Source organism: Glossina fuscipes, unplaced genomic scaffold (genome assembly GCF_014805625.2).
Source record: "Glossina fuscipes isolate IAEA_lab_2018 unplaced genomic scaffold, Yale_Gfus_2 147, whole genome shotgun sequence".
Classification (NCBI taxonomy): domain Eukaryota; kingdom Metazoa; phylum Arthropoda; class Insecta; order Diptera; family Glossinidae; genus Glossina; species Glossina fuscipes.
The window spans coordinates 2243397-2263378 of NW_023998490.1; the positions used below are offsets into that span (position 1 = coordinate 2243397).

The 19982-nt window shown below is 34.1% G+C and overlaps 2 protein-coding genes across 2 annotated transcripts; one reads left to right on the top strand and one right to left on the bottom strand.

The window, feature by feature from the left end:
• Window positions 1-10691: 10691 nt before the first annotated feature.
• LOC119641192 (ribonuclease P protein subunit p25-like protein) lies at window positions 10692-14112 on the top strand. The gene is made up of 4 exons (XM_038039729.1): window positions 10692-10835; window positions 10899-11080; window positions 11155-11271; window positions 13554-14112. Exons 1-4 carry the CDS (start codon window positions 10731-10733, stop codon window positions 13906-13908), a joined length of 759 nt encoding a protein of 252 aa, XP_037895657.1. The 5' UTR covers window positions 10692-10730; the 3' UTR covers window positions 13909-14112.
• Window positions 14113-15211: 1099 nt separating this feature from the next.
• On the bottom strand, window positions 15212-18901 carry LOC119641189 (MOB kinase activator-like 4). The gene is made up of 4 exons (XM_038039716.1): window positions 18552-18901; window positions 18322-18485; window positions 18045-18254; window positions 15212-15896 (listed from the first exon to the last, which is right to left on the bottom strand). Exons 1-4 carry the CDS (start codon window positions 18609-18611, stop codon window positions 15656-15658), a joined length of 675 nt encoding a protein of 224 aa, XP_037895644.1. The 5' UTR covers window positions 18612-18901; the 3' UTR covers window positions 15212-15655.
• Between the last annotated feature and the right edge of the window lie 1081 nt (window positions 18902-19982).

Genomic DNA, 19982 nt, shown 5'->3' on the forward strand with positions numbered 1-19982 from the left:
CAGGGAAGCGGCAAAGCTTTTGTTGTACTTTTAAAAGTATTCGAAGAGAGATTTGCACCTGCAGTTGGGGAATATGTCATAAATATTTTTAGTTACAATCCCCGAAATTGTCGACCATCGATTTAAAATCAGTCGACTAACTAGTTAATAAGGCAAACTTCGAAGTTGCCTTCCGGAATACATCTGAATTAGGGGAAATGACAACTTTAAAGCATTCTGACAAGATTCCGATTACCTTCAGGCAAAAACATCGATTTTGTTTTGATAAAAATCGTTCGATTTTAATGCAAACAAGAGCTATATCAATAGTCTTAGCAGAATTAGTCTTTTGCTGGATGTGAAAATTTCTAGATGTTAGTCGAGATTATTGCCAGAAGGAAGCTTGAGAGACTCTATAAAGTGTATATATTCTTGATTAGCATGCTGCTCTGAATTGATTAAGCCTTGTCTGCCCCTCTTTGTGTGTCTGTATGGTGTGTCTCCTGATCGCAAATATGAATATATCCACTTCAATTTTCTTAGAAACTTTGGAAATTTTTGCGAGTAAATTGTTACTGAAAATGTGTCAAGGGATCCTAAACCCGCAGTGAAGCGTAAACTGAACGTTACTCCGTCTTTGTAAAACAAAATTTTGTGGGAATTTTGCTCATTACTCAACAATTATAAAAGAGCGAAGAGTGAAATTTTTCCCATTTACCTTATGAAAAACCCCAGTTTCTATGTACAAAAACGAAAAAAGCCCGCCACGCCCACCAGAGTAACAAGTGATTAAATTTCCATTTTTCACTTTCTTGAGCTTTTATTCTTATTAATCATATTTCGTCCACTCCTCAAATGAAGATATGTTGTCTGCCTATAATTCTAAAATAAATATAGTGGACGTCACGACCCGGTGGATTAATTTTTTCTTAATAACACCTGTGATATGGATATGAAATGAAAGCACTTGGAGATTAGTAGGCAGTAGCAAGCAAATGTGTTATTTCTAAATTAAGTGTGGTGGGCGTGGTAATGAATTAATTATTCTGTTATAGTACCATTGCCATGGATGTCACATAAAAGGGCTTGGGCAGTAGAACGCGACAAGGCAAGCGTGTTTATTCTAAACTAAGGGCGTCACGACGTCGTAAATTAATCTTTCTTCACAATACTTTTGCATAAATTTTACCGAATTCACTTTTTTATGACAATAAATAAAACCATGGGCCGTCAAAGATTTTAATGCAATCCTTGGGCATGCGAGATTCGCTCCCAGCCGAATATAATTTTCTTATTTGCTTTTCTTTAAATGTTCTTTTTTGATTAGAAAAAAAAAAAAAGAAAAAAAGAAACCGCTTGAAAATTGTATCCACCTGATTAGATCACCGTTGAAGCTCTCGCTAATAATACATCAGCGAAAAAATTCCTTCTAGTAACGTTTTATGTATTCGGATATTAAAGACTTTGGCCCAATTTAAATGCGTTGCACTTTCACTTCCTGTATTTCACTTACAGAATGTGTAATGATTTTAATTCCAGTAAAAGTTTTTATTTTAGATAACCGTTATTCCTTTATGTGAGGACTGCTTTACCGTTAAATAATAACGAAGGAAATCAACTGATCTCAGTTCTGCGAATTCGCCATAACGTAACCTCGGTATCCTGTTAAGATTGTCTTCATAATAGGGTTTCTGTTATAATCAACTCTCTTCGTTCGTTGGAAAAATTTTATATGGCTGGGGAACAAAATAACTCATCACTGCAAATTTGATTGAATTGTCAAACTGAATTGTCATATGCTTCATAACTTATCCAAATTCTTGACTGGGCGTAACAATCGAACCAGCCTTGTCTGTCCATGTCGGCCATTGCGATTGCAAAAATTAAAGTAGAAATCTGAAACCTCATACTTATGGTGTTGGATTAGTGGATATTCTGAGATGACAGACTGCCTCTCATGACTGCATTATTTCCTTCTTAAAAAAGTTATTTTTTACAAATTTTTAAAAATTTCTTAAACACACTTATGCCACGATATTCCTGAACAGGAAAGCAGGCCTTTCCTGATGGGAAACCCTACTTTTAAGGCTTATGAAGGTAAATAGACTCCCACCCACAAACAATTATATAATAGTTGTTGTCATCATTCCAGCTAACAAATAAATGAAATATTTTGTGGTGTTGTTTCACCAATTCCAAGCTTCTCGCTGTTTCATTCATACACAACAACACAACAACACAACACCAGCTTCCTCTTATAAGTGCTGAGTTAAGGGTTCATCTTTATTATTTTTTTTGCTTGGTTTGAATTATTTCTTTAAGACTATGTTGGGTGTTATCGTTGTGCAGTATTTAATTCAAAAGTTCTTTATGGGGAATAACTAACCACCGATAAAAAGTGAAACGACAACAATAATGAAAATGACGATATCACTCACTACCATCAGCCGTGAAAGAATTTGAAAAGTTATGCTTTTCGGTCGGAAGGATGCAAGCTGTAGAAGGTAGAAGCAATCCCATAGCACATAACAACTCGTATGCTATCAACAGTTGGTTGATAGTTCATTTAAATTATGATTTTATACTTAAATAATATTTACGCGTAAAAACATTTTGCCAACATCACGTCAACGTTAACATTAATTTTGTTAATTTCGTATTCATGAGACGTTTACAATTTCCTAAAAGACAGTTTAATTCTATTTAATGCGTTTAATAGGCATTAACTTGCAAACGAGTATTAAGCTCTAATCGATTTAAGTGAAGAATATTCTTAAACATTTTTTTATACATTTTTTCTCTCAATTACGTCAATCTGTAAGTTCATACACCAAGAGATTAATTGCAAAAGTATTCAGAGATAATTCTAATTATGGTGGTAATAAATAAATGAAATTATTATCTGACTCCACTCCTTTCGCACGGACCGACGAATGCTCGTTAAAATTGACGATTACTATTCTAGGTTATTTGACCTGGACAATGGAATCTAAGGACCAACTCTTTCTATAGCTCTGTAGTAAAAGGGTAAGATCCTGGCCAGAACATTGGAGAAACATCCGCCAAAGGATTATATCCAATATTTTCCCTTTGCTTCCGGCATTCGCGAGGAAGTGCAAACCACATGACTGGTTTAGACATTCGGAATTCGACTCAAAATATAGGAGCAACCGTCCCTTTTAACAAGACGGCGATACTGCACGTAAGTGGACAAAGGCGATGCTAGCAGAACTTTATATGCTCAAGCGGACGGTTAGATCCCCGTTCGAGAATATGAAGCAAGAATGACACAAAAAGAAATCTTAGGAAGTGAACATATTGCTTATCTTATTTTCAAACTTGGTAAAATCAATATCTTGCTTCGTGCAAGATGCTCTAAGAGGAATGTTTCTGATCACTGCCACAAACATCTGTCCATCTCTGATTATGTTGATTTTTCCCCAGGATATTACAATTTATGGATGGATCTCGAGGCCCAATAAAAAGTTTGACGTAGCAACTGACAAATGCTTTAGAACTGCAACCGGTCTCTGGAAAGCTACTTCCATCGATTTCTTGAGAGTTGAAAGGAGATTCTCTATATTTAGCGTGCTCCTCGTGAGATCTTCTGTACACTTGACTTGCAAAGCTATAATCAAAATATATTGTGAAGACCATCACTAGGCATCACATTTCCTCACATGATAGAATCTTTTTTCTTTTTCCACAGGTGAAATTCTACAAGAACTTCGTAGGTTTAACATAGTTGTTCCTCATAGTTGTTCCTCATGAGAATATTAACGAATATAACTTAATGGACGGAATTAACGTTTTCTTAGCGGAGCTGCGGTATGACATATGCCATAGATCTACTGAGAAGGACGCTAATCTGTTCAGACAACCCTCTTTAAAGCAATATGATTCAGTCGCAAAAGCATTTTCGATCATATATCTCAGTAACATTAAGATACTTTGGAGGCCCTTCTATATTATGAGCGGGCGGGAGAGATTGCCGAACGCGACCTCTATGTAAAAATAGGACGTTATTCAATACTCATCATTTATTATTATGATCGTACTGAACATGCAGAATGCATATCTTCTTTTATCTCTATCCTCCTTTCTGGCGGCCATACTTTATCCTAATATCCTATATCGAAAATTAACGAATCTCTTGATAAGTTGCTTGAACCGTCAAAAAGAGACATGACTCCGAGAATGCGCCGTTCTCTAGTTACACAACGTGTTTGCATGCAAATAATTACCTTTTTTCTATTCATTAAATGCTTTTTCTTCCTTTGCTCTTTTAATGATATGCTTAACCTTTTAACTTCAGAACACCTTCACTTAGTCATAACACTTACACCCTCGTACGATTTAGTTATCCGACGCCTTCAACCTTTCTAAATTTATTAATAAAGTAATTGGAGGAAACGTAGCCAGTACTGAATCGTACCGAACGCCACCACTATGCCTCTGCTGTTTTCACCTTTAAACCGTAGGTGCACAAACACTGCTGCATTTCAACCGATGCCTTATCTTGCAGCACTTCCATTGTCATCCAGATGTTCCCAAAATGGGTGCTTACTTACGTGCAGTCAAAAGATGATTTTTTCTTTAGACGCTGACTTCATATTCAGTCAGAAGCTTGAGAAGCGATGGATAATAGTTTAAATAAGACGTTGCTTACTATCCTTGCGATGTAAGCACTATTTTCCAGAAACCGAGTCAGGATCTACAACCCTTTATTTGGTACAATTCTCCAATTACGCTTGTTTTCCATCTAAAGGTATACCATTTGTGGGCGCCCATATATGCAAGAGGGCCTAAAATAAAGTGACGCGATCAAAATTTAGCGAAAGTAATTTACTTGCCAAAGATTTCATTATTTCTGATCTTGGTTCTTGCCGTATAATAACTTAGTTTTCATGAGAATCCCTATGTATGGGGAGGTCTAAAAAATAGACTCTGTGATCCAAATTTCCAACTGTTGATTTTTATGAAAGTTATCAGTACAGATACATTTTCATTACCAATTTTCTTGAGAATCCTTGTATAGGGTGAAATCCAAAAAATAGCACTATCATGGATCACACCCCAATTTTCTACCATTAATTTTAAAGTAAAACTATTATTATGGACCAATTTTCATTGTAAAATATTGAAAAAACACACCTTTATAGCTTATATGAAGATTCACTTTTCGTGGTAGCGATTGTATCTGACGTGTGGAAATCATCGGTCCATCCGTTCCCAATTTATCACAACAATTTACAATACCGAAATAGTAGTGCTTAGCAATTTTTGTCGACATATGTTGGAAGTGGAAAATTTTTATACCCACCATTGTAAGATGGGGGTGTACTCGTTTCGTTCAAAAGAAAGTTTGAGAGACCCTATAAAGTATATATATACACTTGATCAGCGTTAAATTGTGAGTTGATTTGTGCGATGTCCGTCCATGTGTGTGTCTGCGTGGTGTGTGTTGGTGGCACTCTCCTGGTCGCAAAAATGAGGATATCGACATCAAATTTGGTAGAAACACTGGAAGTTTCTGCATCTAGGTTGGTAATGAAAATGGGTCAAAATGATCAGAGCAGAAGCGTGCATTGGAGCGTAAACTGAACTCAACTCAATGTTTTTTAACAAGAATTTTTGAAAGAAGACAAAATCTTTAAAACTGTTTGCTACACTCCTCAAATGAAAGTACATTATCTGGCTAAAAATGGGTTCATTTTAAAATGAATATTGTGGACGCCGCAAATAAATTTTTCTTAATAATACTAGCGATATGGGCATCAAATAAAACAACGTGGTGAATAGAATGCGAAAAACATAGTGGTGGGTATGCGAGATGCAGCCCCCGGCGAATATAATGTTCTTACTTGTTTTTCTTTTTTCATATAACAAACTTTCCACGAAAAGGCATTATGAGGGAAATGGCCGTAGAAATGTTCCGATCCTACCTATTTTCAATCGAATTCGTTTCGCGGCCAAAACTTGTCGGTGTACCAAATTTGATCAAAATATCTAAAAAATGGCGACCGATAGATTAAACAGGTGGGTACACATGTTCTGAATCAATCGGCGCAATAAATACTGGGCTTATCTTAAGGTCTTGTTGATGTTACTTACGTCCTAGTACACCCTATACGACAAATGACGTAACCGGTCATAATTGATTTTTTACACCTGCTCGCATATACATGTCGATAAAAAATAAAGTACGTAGTTGTGTGGTATAGTTGCGATATATCAAAAAAATTTTCATTGCAGTGCATGCTAAGAATGATTACTAAATAGATCTAGTTCAAGGACAATGTAATTTCCCTTTTGATTTAAGATGACGTTGCACTATTTGCTGCAGCTTGTTTTGGCATTTTAACTTTTAAATTATTCAAATTGTTTGAATAGATAATTTCGCTTCCGACCACAACAACTTTACATGGCTGATTCCAATGCATTGTTCGTACGATGTTATTGTAAGCGAACTGTACCGTTTTTCCTGAATATTTCCTGACATTCAGCTGCCAATGAATTGCAAAGATACAGTGACTAATGAGAATACGACAAATTTGCAGGCGAAAGTGTCAATGATAATTCCAAGTAATCAACGATGGGATGGTGGCGACTACGGCTACTCGGCAATCGTTTAATCGACTAAATGAATTAGGAGCAATCAAAAGCTTGGGCATGCGGGCTCAACATCACGGAGTAATGCTAATGTATCAAAAATTTGGATTTGCTGAAAGATATCTGTCAAGGAAAAAATTTCTTTTTTCACCCGTGCAATTCCATATTAAATCAGTAGTACGAGGTGGGAATTTTTGTTGAACTAACAAGGAGTTAGGCGCAAATGTGGCCTCATTTCACGTACTACTCTGTCTCTGTAACTCATGCTTCTGGAACAAGAAGGGCAAGTTTATGAACAATTTCTACTGATGACAAAACATAAAACAACGTTGAGTTTCTCATGACTCCTACACTGGAGTCGCCCGTTATCCAGTTAGTTAAACGTTATTTTCTATTTCATTCATTTCCAATACAATGTTAAGCATCTTTATGATATGAATTTATAACACGACTATGTTTCTGACAAGTTCTCTATTATTGATGATACGCGAATATGCTGCCATTAAAACAGTGTTCGCCAAACTATTATCAAGTCTGAAAAAACGAAGAACAAGATAATAAAATAATCTCGAGAGCATATCTTCCAAGAAACAAACAGAAGGAGACAAACAATGTTTTCAATGTTGTCTTAATTGGGGGCGTGCCCTTGGATCAGACTTTACCATCTTTGCACTCAACTTTTAGAGAGGTTTCATGAACGAAGATTCATTGGCATACAAGAGCGAAGTACTTCTTGGACATGAATATTTCTGTACTGATCGTTTTAACATTTCCAAAATTTTTGACCTTGGCGCCATTCCCTTTGCGCACTTTGCCCAAATTTTTAAACGTTTGCTCTTCTCTCTCTGCTTTTATTCTCAAAATCGTCAAAAATTTACGTACGTTGCATGCTTTTCTTAAGTGTAATACCCCTAGCTGTAGGTAGGTTTTTCAGAAAATCAATTTGTTTCTATTGACCATTTTTTTTTCTCTTATTTAGTTAGAGAAATGAGTTTTAAGTCTAAAGTCGTAAAGCACAAGCAGCATCTAAAGCTATTGGCATCATTGAAAACTCTACCGCACTTGAGATTTGTATCCACGACTATTGAGTTGTTAGTCGCGATCAGTTGCCTACTCGGCCACTCAAGCGAAAAACGAAGAATGATAAAAAATAGTTAAAAACAGAAAAGATTGGAACAGAAAATATACTATAAATGAATCGTGTAACAACAGCTCCTGTCGATAACGAATGTTCTTCGCGATCTCAAGCACTTACAAACATTTAGTTAATTCGTTTTCATGTAGAAGAACCGTAAAATTTGTTTGATTCAATTAGTTTAGTGAGTTTAGTTGGCTCAAGAGATGTTAATCGATCGCATTACAAAAACAGCACCATATATAGGATGGTGTAGTTGGAAAACACTTATGTTCTTTATGGTGGCCCCTTTCTATCGGTTGGAAACGGCGCGTATAATTTTAGTAAGTGCTATGAAAGAATTGAGACTATTGATGAAATCGGTAACGAAGTTCTACAACGCCAGGTCATGATTTGAAGCAAACGCGAATCAATTTCGTGCAACTAAATCTAACTAAGGCTTAACTCTTCCGAAGTTAACAGAAATTTAAGCTAGAAACGAAATCTTTATAGCTTTTATATAAGCAAATGTTTTAAAAGAATGGATCCTTTTCATGCAAAGAATTGAAAATTTCTTACACAGCTGGAAAATGCAAATGTCTTAGTATTAGTACGAAATGCTTTTCAGATGCAATTAGACGTTTGCACGTATGGGCGAAGTCTTCTCTGCTACTGCTAAACCGCATTCAAGAAAAGGCTCATAAAGTAATGACTGACGAGAGAGTGTACACTGGCTCTCGACTCTTAGACATCAGTGTAGTATGGACTGCGTGACTTTTGTGAACAAGTGCTCTTATGGCCAAAGGGAGATAAACATTATTTGTCCAGTAACCAAATTCTTTTTAAACTTGTGTTAGCGCTACCCGTATAATGCCCGAAGTATCAATCATGCTGGCCACCTCTAGAAAACCTTGCTTGTGTAGAGGTCTATTCTAACGTACCTGATGCTTACGCATTTAAGTCAAGTTCATGCAAAAAATTGTGTCTGCTTTTCCTCCTCTTCGTTAGGCGTGTCACACGCACCGGCAGCGTTTCGTGAGCGACTAGTCATAGAAGTCTGTACAGAAAAGCAAAGGTTGGGAACAACCAAAACCCTTTGCATTATTAATAAATAAATCAAGCACGACCTCTTACGTACACACGACGTTCGGTTTGGTTAGTACTCAATAAAGTGGAAAAGTATTGAATCTTATTGAGTTGTGTGTAACGTAATAATAATAATAATAATAATAACAATAAGAACAGCAATTATGTATTTGATTGCTTTAGCATATCTACGAAGCGGGAGTAAATTTGCCAATTTATAGTCCGTGCCATTTGAATACATCTTTCACTCAACAAGTGTTTGCTTATTTACATTTTATTTTTTAAACAATCAATTGACGGACGTTCTATGATTTATTTTTTTCGTATTTTCTTGTTTTCCGAGATTTCTTGTATTGCAATACAGAAGTATATTTCAATGTTATCATCCCACACATATCTATACTTGTTCGGAGTAAAAAAATTGAATTGAGTTATGGCGTCTTGTTCGTCTGTTTATTTGACGAATATCGTGAGGTCACAGAAAGTGACATGAGAGAGAAAATGCTTAGATAATTTGCATAGATGTAAACTGGAAGTTAACATGGGCCAGTTCCAAACAATAGCTTGTAGAGGCTTTAACGACGTTAGTAGTATTAGCTAACTAGTAGTAGTAGTACTACCAGTACCGACAGTTAGTGTGAATAGATTTTTATCATTAACAAGGTTTTTATAAATATCATTATATGTTAAAATCACGGGTTCGGATTAGAAGTGACCTATGTGTTCATTTGAAACGTCGCGAGTGCCATATTTTCATCTTAGGTGGTGGGTATCCAACTGTCGCTTCAATGTCAACATATCTTTCTTACTTGTTTTGGTTACAGCTGCGAGCTACTACGTCATCTTCACAACGCACTTGAAAAAATTCTCACAAATACGAACCTTTGACCTTTGATCGTAACATGAATTCTTTAACTAAATATTAGGTCGTCCAAAAAGTTTAAAGAGAAGAAAATAAAGCACATATTTACTGCTGCTGGGAGATACTATTATGCATCCTTGTATACTAAGCTTTAGATGGCTTCTTAGGTATATCTCCGAAAACAGTATAAATTCCAAAATCTCTTGTTTATAGTTTATTTTCGATGCCCAATACTAATAAGATGGTTTTGCGAAAATCGAAGCCAACTAGCTTCCGATTGGCTTCTTCTGATCTCAGCTCGTAACTTGTTCAGTTTTCTATTGAAAGGTTGCTTCAGGTCTAACCGCGATAAGGTGTGACGTGTTTTAGTCACAAACTTTCTTTACTACACAGTTTTTGAGATATTAAACTCGACCATGTCCAGCAAGCCCATGCAGAGCTTATTCCCGTTTTGCTGGAATATCACTTATTTTTTCAGTAATAGTTCGCCCAATATGCGAGTTATCTCGAACACCATCATTGAGTATTATCATGAATACAATTTTTCCAAGTGTATGCATAAAGCATCTTTTACACGTTTGTTAACGACTATGGCTGAGGCTTACAGAATTTATTCTGTTAATTGTTGACCCGATTCCGTTATTAATTGAATTTTAAAATGCAATTAAAAAGAAAAGTCTGTTTATCTTTTACTCAAAGAAATATTATTTTAATCAAAGCGTTTCTGATTCAAATTTTCAAGACTGAAAGCCTTAAAGCTGTTTTCTTAATGTCCGGTGTTTAAGCTAAAACTGAAGTAAATTCATTCAATTAGTGAGGCAAAGCATTTATTAAATATAATAAAAAGTATTCAGCTAAATAAGTAAAGATATTACTAAGGTAATATAATTTCAATAATCGACCAACGAACTTTAAATAGTGTTACAAGACAAATAAGCGTAAAGCTTAAAAGATTTTGGTGGTATTTTGTTTGATGCAGTCTTTCTTAAAGACCTTCCTTTCCTTTTTAATTGTATTTATTTAAATTTTTAATTTTAGTAAAGTATTGGTCACATTACAATTTGTTGTTGTTAAAAAATGATGCACTATCGTAAAGGTGAAAACATTGAAAAACCAATAACGAAGTCTGAATTGCCTTTTAAAGATTGTATGTCAGTTGAGAAGGATTTCCTTTGGATGCACGTAAGTATTTTGTTTACGACTATGTACAGTGCGGTTAAACGTTTTTCATTATTTCTCCTATAGGTCAACGGTGGCACAAAAGTCAATAATGTGATAACATATGCAAAGAATGTTTTAGACAAAGGTGAACACCGTACTGTAATGTGGAGCGGCCAGGGGGGCGGTGTAGTAAAAACTATCTCCTGCGCTGAAATATTAAAACGTAGTTATCCTCTTTATCAAGTGACGCGCATCTGCTATGCTACGTAATTATACATAGAAAAAGGAAACGATTCAATGGAATGCTTAACCATAACCTTCTCAATGGTTCTTTTTTCAGGGTAGAAGAACATTGGTTGCCTCAAATGGAAGGCTTAGAGGAAATTGTTGCTATTCGTCAAATACCTTCCATTCATATACTAATGAGCCTAGATGCCATAAATGATGATGTGCATGAGTACGTAATACTTTAAATAATTTCTTAGCAAAATATTTATTAATATTTTTATTACATTTGAAAAAATGTGGGCCTGAAGCTTTGGAAGCAAACATGCCTTTAAAACTGCACTGAATATTCCAATTTTCCATTCTATTGCTTGTTAAAGGCTCTTTACCTCTCTATGCATCCATCTCAATGCAGCACAGTCCGTGCTAATACAACACAAAAGTATTTCTTACGATTTATAAAACTAGAAAAAATAGGTCGCGCTAATAGAACTTTCTTAAAAAACATTTCTTGATTTTATCTAGAATTTTGGTCCGCCTGTCTGATTGTCGTGCCAGCTAATAAAATCCTTCGCTTTTCTTTGATAGCTGACAAGCCTTTTTACAATGGAGTTTCACAGTTGATAAGTTTACATTTAAATTCGCGTCTAACGCGAATATGAAATCCTTTACATTAGCCTTTTAGTCTTTACTGCGTGCAAATTCTGCGCACATATTGCACTCAGCATTTCAAATTTAACACACTTAACGTAGGTTCCACAAATGTAACAACAAACGTAACATATCACGTATGTAACGAACTTGGACAAATATCTGCAGCTATCAGAATCCATTATTGTTTGTCTGACTTCTTTTAAATTAAAGTAACGAATGTAAAAATAGCGTAAGAACTTCCCGGTAAACTGCTTGTGACGAACTGCTATTTACACGCCATGTGTACCGTTTTCGGTACATGATAGAAAACTCTACTGACATTGGTACACGCTTAGAAACAGCATTGTGAACATTTAAACTTTAAAACCAAGAAATTAAACGTGGCGCAAAAATCCCGAAAAGGGTATATGCAGCAAGGCAAGTCTGGCTAGTTTGTTTATGAAATTTGAATGTGGGTTAACAGCTGTAGAGACAGATGGAACGACTAAATCAATTTTACTCTTCTATTTGATCAATAACTGCATTTAATTTATGATGAATATTTCCATGTAGAAAAAGGGAAGTTCGTTCATTTTGTTCATTTGTGAGCATAAAAAAAGAGATAAAGAAAAAGTAGAAACATTTCTTTCAACCTTCAGTATTGAATTAATTTTCTTGAGTGGAAATAGCGTACTTGCATGCTTAAAGAACTAAAAACACTGTCGTGGGACACAGCCCGTTTAAATCATTTAATGCTAAATCACTTAATGCTCAATGCAATCGTTCATATAACGACTTTTTAAAATAAGGTGTTATATGGAAAAAAGCCGAAAAATCACGACGATTCGAGACATTTTCAACATGTCGAAACTTGTATAAAAAATTTCATCCAGATATATCAACAATTATAACCTTTAGGTTGAATACAAGAAGACACGGCGGACAGACAAATTTATTGAGTGATTCTAGATCAATCGTTATAATATAAAGTTGACCTACTTATTGCTACAAAAATCAAGCATCACGGACACCACAAAGCAGCATCAAATTCTACATCGATTTAAGCATGTCCATCTGTCTGTGTGAAATGAAACTATCGACTTAAAATTTGGCGGAAACATTGGAAGTTGTTACGCACAAGTTGGTACTGAAAATGGGCCAAATCGATCGAAGGAGATACCCACAGCATCACGTAAACTTAGAATGCCTCTGCTTTTCAAAAGGAATAAAAAATTGGGTTTTTGCTCATTACTCATAAAATAAAGCAAATAAATCTACAAAAATTTGAGCCCACATTCTATGGGCGATGCTGTAGCGTTCGTGCATAAAAATGGAAAAAATTGACCACGCCTACCCAAAATTATAGAGCATTAAACTTTATTTGTTTTTTCAATACCTTTATAACGCGCAGCAACAAGCTTCAAAAACCCCATGAAACATACAAATTCTTGGCCAGTTTCATATTTGAAAAACACCTAAACATGTCGGCCTGTTCGTCTGTCCGAAATAATGGCATTGCCTACAAATTTGCAAAAGCATACTTTTCCAAGGATGCGCCTGCAAACCCCGCACGCTTATGCGACGAAAATTTTCATTTCGAAAATAGAAAAAATGAACCGCGCCCATTCCTCATTATAGAGCATGAAGATTTTGTTCCTTCTTTTGTATTTTTTAGGATAAATGTATTTGGGTATAAAAGATTCGGTTCCGACCGAATTTAAGCTCCTTACTTGTTTAACTCAAATGGAAAAAACGAACTAATAAGTTGATCTCATCTTGAGATTTTGTACTTCATCTTTTGAACTCGCTCACTTATTTGTTTTCGAATTTTTAAATTAATAAAACTTTTTGAAATTATTTTTTTTTTTGCATTAATTTTAGTGTGCAAAAGCCGAATACAAAAGGAGACATTTGGTTTAGCGATGGTAATAATACGCCGTCAACATCCGCAGAACACAATTATAGACAACGTTATGATAATAATACGTCGAGGCGGCCGAATCAAAACAGGCGAAGACCAAAGCCACAAAGCGAACAACGGCAACTCACCAACACAAATGAAAACAATAACCAAAACAGTAATAATGCCTCCCCTTCAGATATCGATCAACAGGAAAAATCTCAGAAAAAAAAATCTCATAAGAGTAATCAACAGAAGCCAAAGTTTAGAAGACCGCAAAATCAAGCGAAACCGAATGTAAGTGCAGAGCGCACCAGTGAGTCTATGGATACATAAAAGGGTATTACTGAAAAGCAACCAGCCATACGTGCAGCTTCATCCGATTTAGATGATTTTAATTCCTTTTAAATTAAATATTAATTTAATGCTTGCTAAAATTTCGGCTTTCAGTTAATTGTTAGATAAAGTAAAAAATGTCATACTTTCAGTTACATGCTTAAGACAAAAAGAAAAGTTTCTTTCTCAAAAAGGCCTGCATATCGTGCATATCCATATGGTTATTATCTGATTGAAAGCCTACAACTTCTTCACTTTCAACGGATTCACCTGTTCTTCCTAGGCATGTTGCATAATTGCTCCCCGTTTCTTTTTCACAGTAGTTGATCCAATAAAATTTTATTTGCGCGATAGCGTGATCCTACTATGCGGTATTTTTAATCAACTGATTTTCAACGTTTACCTTCCATAGAACACCAACAATAATAAAAGCAGTTATTCGTATCCGGCCTCCATCAGCCATGCTTTTACTGCTTTCAAGTCACGTTTACAGCGTTTCTTTATTATTCCTTAGTATCGACTTTAAAATGAATTAATTAGAGCTGTCTTGATGTAATTTTACTTTTAAACGACATATTTCAAGATAATTTGTATCATCTGTAGCATCGCCTTTAAAATATTCCGGACTGAGTTGTGTTTATAACTGCCGACAATGTATTGCATTTTTGTCAGTGTCGAATGAAAATTCGTTCGAGTGAAAAATTGGCATCGAAGAGTATATTCAAGAGGAAAATAAAGGAGAATATCATTACAAGGTGAACTTATTTGGCGCAATTTTAATGAATATAAAGACTATCTAAACTCGTTTTGCCGAGTAAAAAGTAGTTCGGCGACAAGGAGATCTAGTAGGCAATGGTTGGATTATGTTTTGAGACTTACGAACAGTTCTTCATTCCTTCATTTCAAACTCTCCGATTGGAAGCATCACTTCTAAAAAATTATGCATTTCATCGTAATTCATATCGAAGGCTTGGCCATTGTTCTTCTGAAACTTTGGCTTTCTTTTAGCAAACATCTAATCTAAGCTCGAATACATAGAAGCTGTTCGTGTATAAAAAAAAACACGTGCTACGATGTGTTAAGGATTTGATTTGATTATAATCAAAATAAGATATTAGTTTTTCTTTTTTTGTTATATAAAAAAATTATGGTTATGGAAATACGCCTCATTTTACAGTTGCTTATATATTGATAGACTTTTATTATCTTCTTTCTTTTTTATAATTCTTTTCCGTATGTAAGAGTTTTTCTTCTTTTTTTTTTTTGTTGTTATGAATATTAATTAAATGTAATGTTTTATGAAATTCTCGCTTATGATTGTTGTATACACTTTTCTATATATAATATAATTATTCCCTTTTGCATAATAATGAAGGTTTTACCTATTTCGTAACTTTTTTCTTTTTATAAACCAATTAATGACTTCTTTTTATTAGTGGAGAATATATAAACATTTCCGATGCGTGAGTGTTTGTGTTTGCTCATTTATTTTAAATAATTTTCGTTTTACTATATTAGGTTTATGTGTGCCTTTGTGATGTCCTTTAGGTTTCTCATAACTTAATATTGGTTGATTGGTTCTCTCTATATATATATATATGCGTGTATATGACAAGGAGAATGGTTTATATATTTTTTTCTTTTTTTATAACCAGTGCACCAGCACTAAAGTTTGTCGTTTTCTTTTTCTATGTCGCCTATATATTGAATGATATATGCAATTTGTATTGTAGTTTTGAAAAAACTTTTAAGCTTCACTTTCACCGGGTGTTGCATTATTCTCCTCCTCATTAATTGGTACGATAAGATTCTCCTTAGACATGAGATTATATTTGGTGACAAAATGCGTAAAACGATGACATAAATAAGTTTCGGCTTCGAATTCATCAAATATACGTCGATGATGGAAATAAGCATGCGAAAAAATTCTGTAAACACGACGGCATACCGAACCCAACTTGGTGACTGACGATTCTTTTATTGAAACCCTTAAATGAAAAATGAAAGAAAAATTTAAAAAACGATTATTATTATTATTTTATGCTAATCATTAACACAATGTTTTTTTGTGCAAATCTCACTAAATTGAATGAAGTTTACGGTATTGAAAGCTATTTACTTCAACAAAAATAGATTTACTCACACTTTCGTCTAAGAGAAGTGATCGGCGCTCGAAGTGAATGAATGGGGAAATTACATAACCCCCATAAAAATCAAGCTTAGGTGTTATGATGTCGATTCACGCAGACAGTATGTATAGTCAAATACAATTGTTTTTTATCGATAATAAATATTCATTTCCATTGCTCTTTTTCTTTTGTTGCCTTATTGTTTTAGTATACATAACACATTATTATTATTATTAAGAGAAAGTAAGTTAGTATAGCATTTTGCTTGAAGCTAACTGAAATCTTTCTTCTTTTTGTGCCGTCTTGTGTGCGTTTGCCACACAATTTCTAAATTCAAAGTAAATGACTTCACGCGCAATCTACAAGAAACGACGGCGAACCTTCTCGGGCATTACAAATTTCTTTTAAAGGGTTTTACAATTTTGGCAAGTTATTCTAAACAAATATTGCGCTATTAAGCTAATCGTTGATAATAAGCCTCTTAAACCTCAAACCGTTGGTAACTGAAAGCTTGGGCTCATTGGGTTGATTAGAGTCATTTTTGCCTTGGTTTTTACATGGCTCTCTAACCATGGCTAGATCCATTCCTGCTAGAGATTAAAAATTATAATCTACCTTTGAATATTTTAAGAGAAACTGACATACAAACTTAAAGTATGTGCAATAGGTCATTGATCTGCGATAAATTTCTACTTTCTACTTTAATTCTCGTACCCTAAGAATGTAAAAGTAATGAAAGAAGTAACCACTAAAAAATCCCAACAGTCTTTTATACTCTCAACAATTTGTTGTTAATGGCCATGTACTTGACAACACGACCTTCTCACCAATTTGATAAACGTCTTTATAACGAGAATGCATACGACATTATTGCCGTTAATGTATAATATTTATTTAGAAAAGATCTATAAAAGTACTTCTAGTAGTATATGTACATTTATATATGTGTATACATATTTATCCCAATTCAATTTGATCTTACTGCAATTTCCATAATAGATGAAAAATATCGTCAAAATAATACAATAATTCCGAATGATTACATGTTTTATGGTGTCGCGTAGCTCTAATGGAAAAGAGTTTCAGATCTTACTAATAAAAACTTAGTTGGCCTATACAGATCAATCTGCGTCTAGTCTCATCTTTTCACGACGAATATTAATGAGTTTTTATTATTACTTCATTCAAAACAGTCAAAATCAGTTTCTATATTAAAGCGGCTCGAAATTATTCATATAAATGAGACACCAGGTTTCATCCTTTGGATTCGGAAGTTTTCTTACTCTACGCCACTTGAGATACAAGGGCACATCAACTTTGCGCAGATGTATGCGATACCCCGAAGTAATTGAAATAAATTTATCTTTTACTATACCGACCGATTCGGAATCAATTTCTTCATCTGCTTTGTTTTCTTGTGTTTAACCTACAGCCCGCAATTTTTTAGATATTTTGATGAAATTTGGTACACTGACGCGTATATTGTTTTTGCTTTTTTTTATTCAAATTTAGACTTCTCTCAGCACACTCTTTGGCAATATTTCTACTTCAACGAGAAAAAAGTAGAAAAGAATGAGATAGGACCGCATGCGGTAAAAGGGGACAGTGGTGCTAAGTGAATAAGTACAATTCGTTACCTAAACAAATATTTTCTTGCTTACAAAGCCGCCAATAATTGATAAACAATTGCAAAAAAAATTTTAATACATTATTGTAAACTGCCTGAAACCTTTATGAAAAATATCAATCTAAAATTTTGCGTACCGTCTGCGGTTTTTTTTAAACCCCCTTTTGATGCTAAAATAGTTGGCATGAAACAAATACTAGGATTTCAATGTGCAAAATGTTTACATGTTTACTTGGGGGGTGAGTGCCGAACCTAAGATTCAGTTTAAGTCCCGCTAACTGCAATTTAAAGCCAATTATAAACCACGCCCAAAAAAATGAATGGTTTGAAGAATGAGATTTGAGAATTTTTTAATAAATTTTACCTATATTGCTACTTACCTGCTGGGGAAATATTTATTACTATTTAATAAACAGGCAGCGCCATCCAATGTATGACGTGTATAATCGATGGCGGGACATTCTTTAGGCGTTTTATGTGCCGCACACAAAAATATCCACTGATCAGTGGCAGTCATTTGAGTGCATGTTGATGGTGAACATTGTTTTTGTAAACGTACGGCTAAACCGTTTAATTCCATGCAAAATTGTCTGAGAAAAACAAAGGATGGAGTACGTAAGTAAACAATTAATTTCCCTTTCTTCATATAAAATTCACCTGAGATGTTCATATTTCCAAACACCCTCATCTTGAGCTTCTGGCATTGTTAATATTAATTCAACATTCGAAGGATCTCGTTTAATTAATTGTTGTATATACTGTTGTACAGCTAGTGTGCTGTCCATTTCTTCTAACGGTTCATCGGGCCAACGGCAAAAATCCTAAAATGCAAAAAGTCAAATACGTACTTTTTTGCCACATAAAGAATAATCCTAAAATAAGTTTACCTTTGCTTTGGTTCCTGGTCTATTTCTACGCACAATAGTCGTACCGTCGGCCATCTTCATGTTTTCCTTTCAATTTAATACTTTCACACCTTCCACACTCTGGCCCTCACGATATGCGTGACGGACGGCTTGTTTTATGTGTGTTGTCTCAAATATATTTTTACTTTTTATTCAAATTATATATGAATCCTATAGAGATTTTGGTGTGATTTTATGTGTTGTAAAAATTGTAGACAAAAAAAAAAACTCATTTAATCAATAATTTTATAAAATACAAATTACTTCAGTACACACAAGAGAAAAACTCTTCTTAGTTTAAGGCAGTTTTTCTCGTTTTCTCTTTTGATTGGCGCAATGATGCCAACTTATAAAAGAAATAAAAACATGAAAATATTTCAAATAAAAAAACGAGAACTAAAAATATTTGTATCAGCGTTAATCGGTAGGTGTGTTAGAGTTTTTATATTTCTATATTCACACTATCAAAGAAAAGGGCAACTTATTTTAGTTTATTTGCAAAGAAGCAACATACTTATGTATTGAATTCACTAATTTTTATTGCTTTAGTTACTTGCCTTTAAAGCCCATATTTGTAAAAATAGAAATATTTAGATTCATTTACGATTTCAAACAAGCACTATATGTGATTTAAACGATTTATGATCAGTAAGCAGCAATAAAATTTTAGGATTTTCAAAAGTAATAGCCGACGTAATGAAAAGGAAGTATGTAGTTAGAAAAATGCCAATTCTAATGAACGGTAATATGTAAGGAAGCCTTGTCATTATCTTATGTTCTATGGTACATTGTCAGCATATGTGTAGAAGAAAATAGATTTATATCTATACATTTTCTAACATTTTTTTTTTTTTTATTCAACAGCCGTATATTTTTAATATACTGGACATATTTTCTGATGTAATACAAAGAAAAGATCGTAATAACAAAATTAATATATATGATAGTATAATATACATGATAGAAATAAGATAGTTAAATTGTTTCGTAATTTATTCGATTGAATACTGTTGTTAAGAGAAAAATATATAAAAATTGTAAACAACAAAAATCAAAACAAAGATTTCTAAACAAGTGGCCAATTGCATGCCTCGATACCGCTTCCTCAAGAAAGATAATTTTGTTCTAGAAAAAGTTCTTAAAATAAAAATGTCTAACGAAAAGCAAAGCAAAGGCTTAAATCTGAGTGGCCGAGTAGGCAAGAGTCTCGACCACCAACTCAATGGTCGTGGGTTCAAATCTCAAGTGCGGTAGAGTTTTTAATAAAGCCGAAAGCCTTAGATGCTAGTGCTTTAAGACTTTAGTCTTAGAATTTATTCTCTGGCTGAGTTTATAATAATAATAATAATAATAATAATAATATTTAAAAAAAAAAAAATTAAAAGGAAAAATTAATGTAAAATGAATAAAATT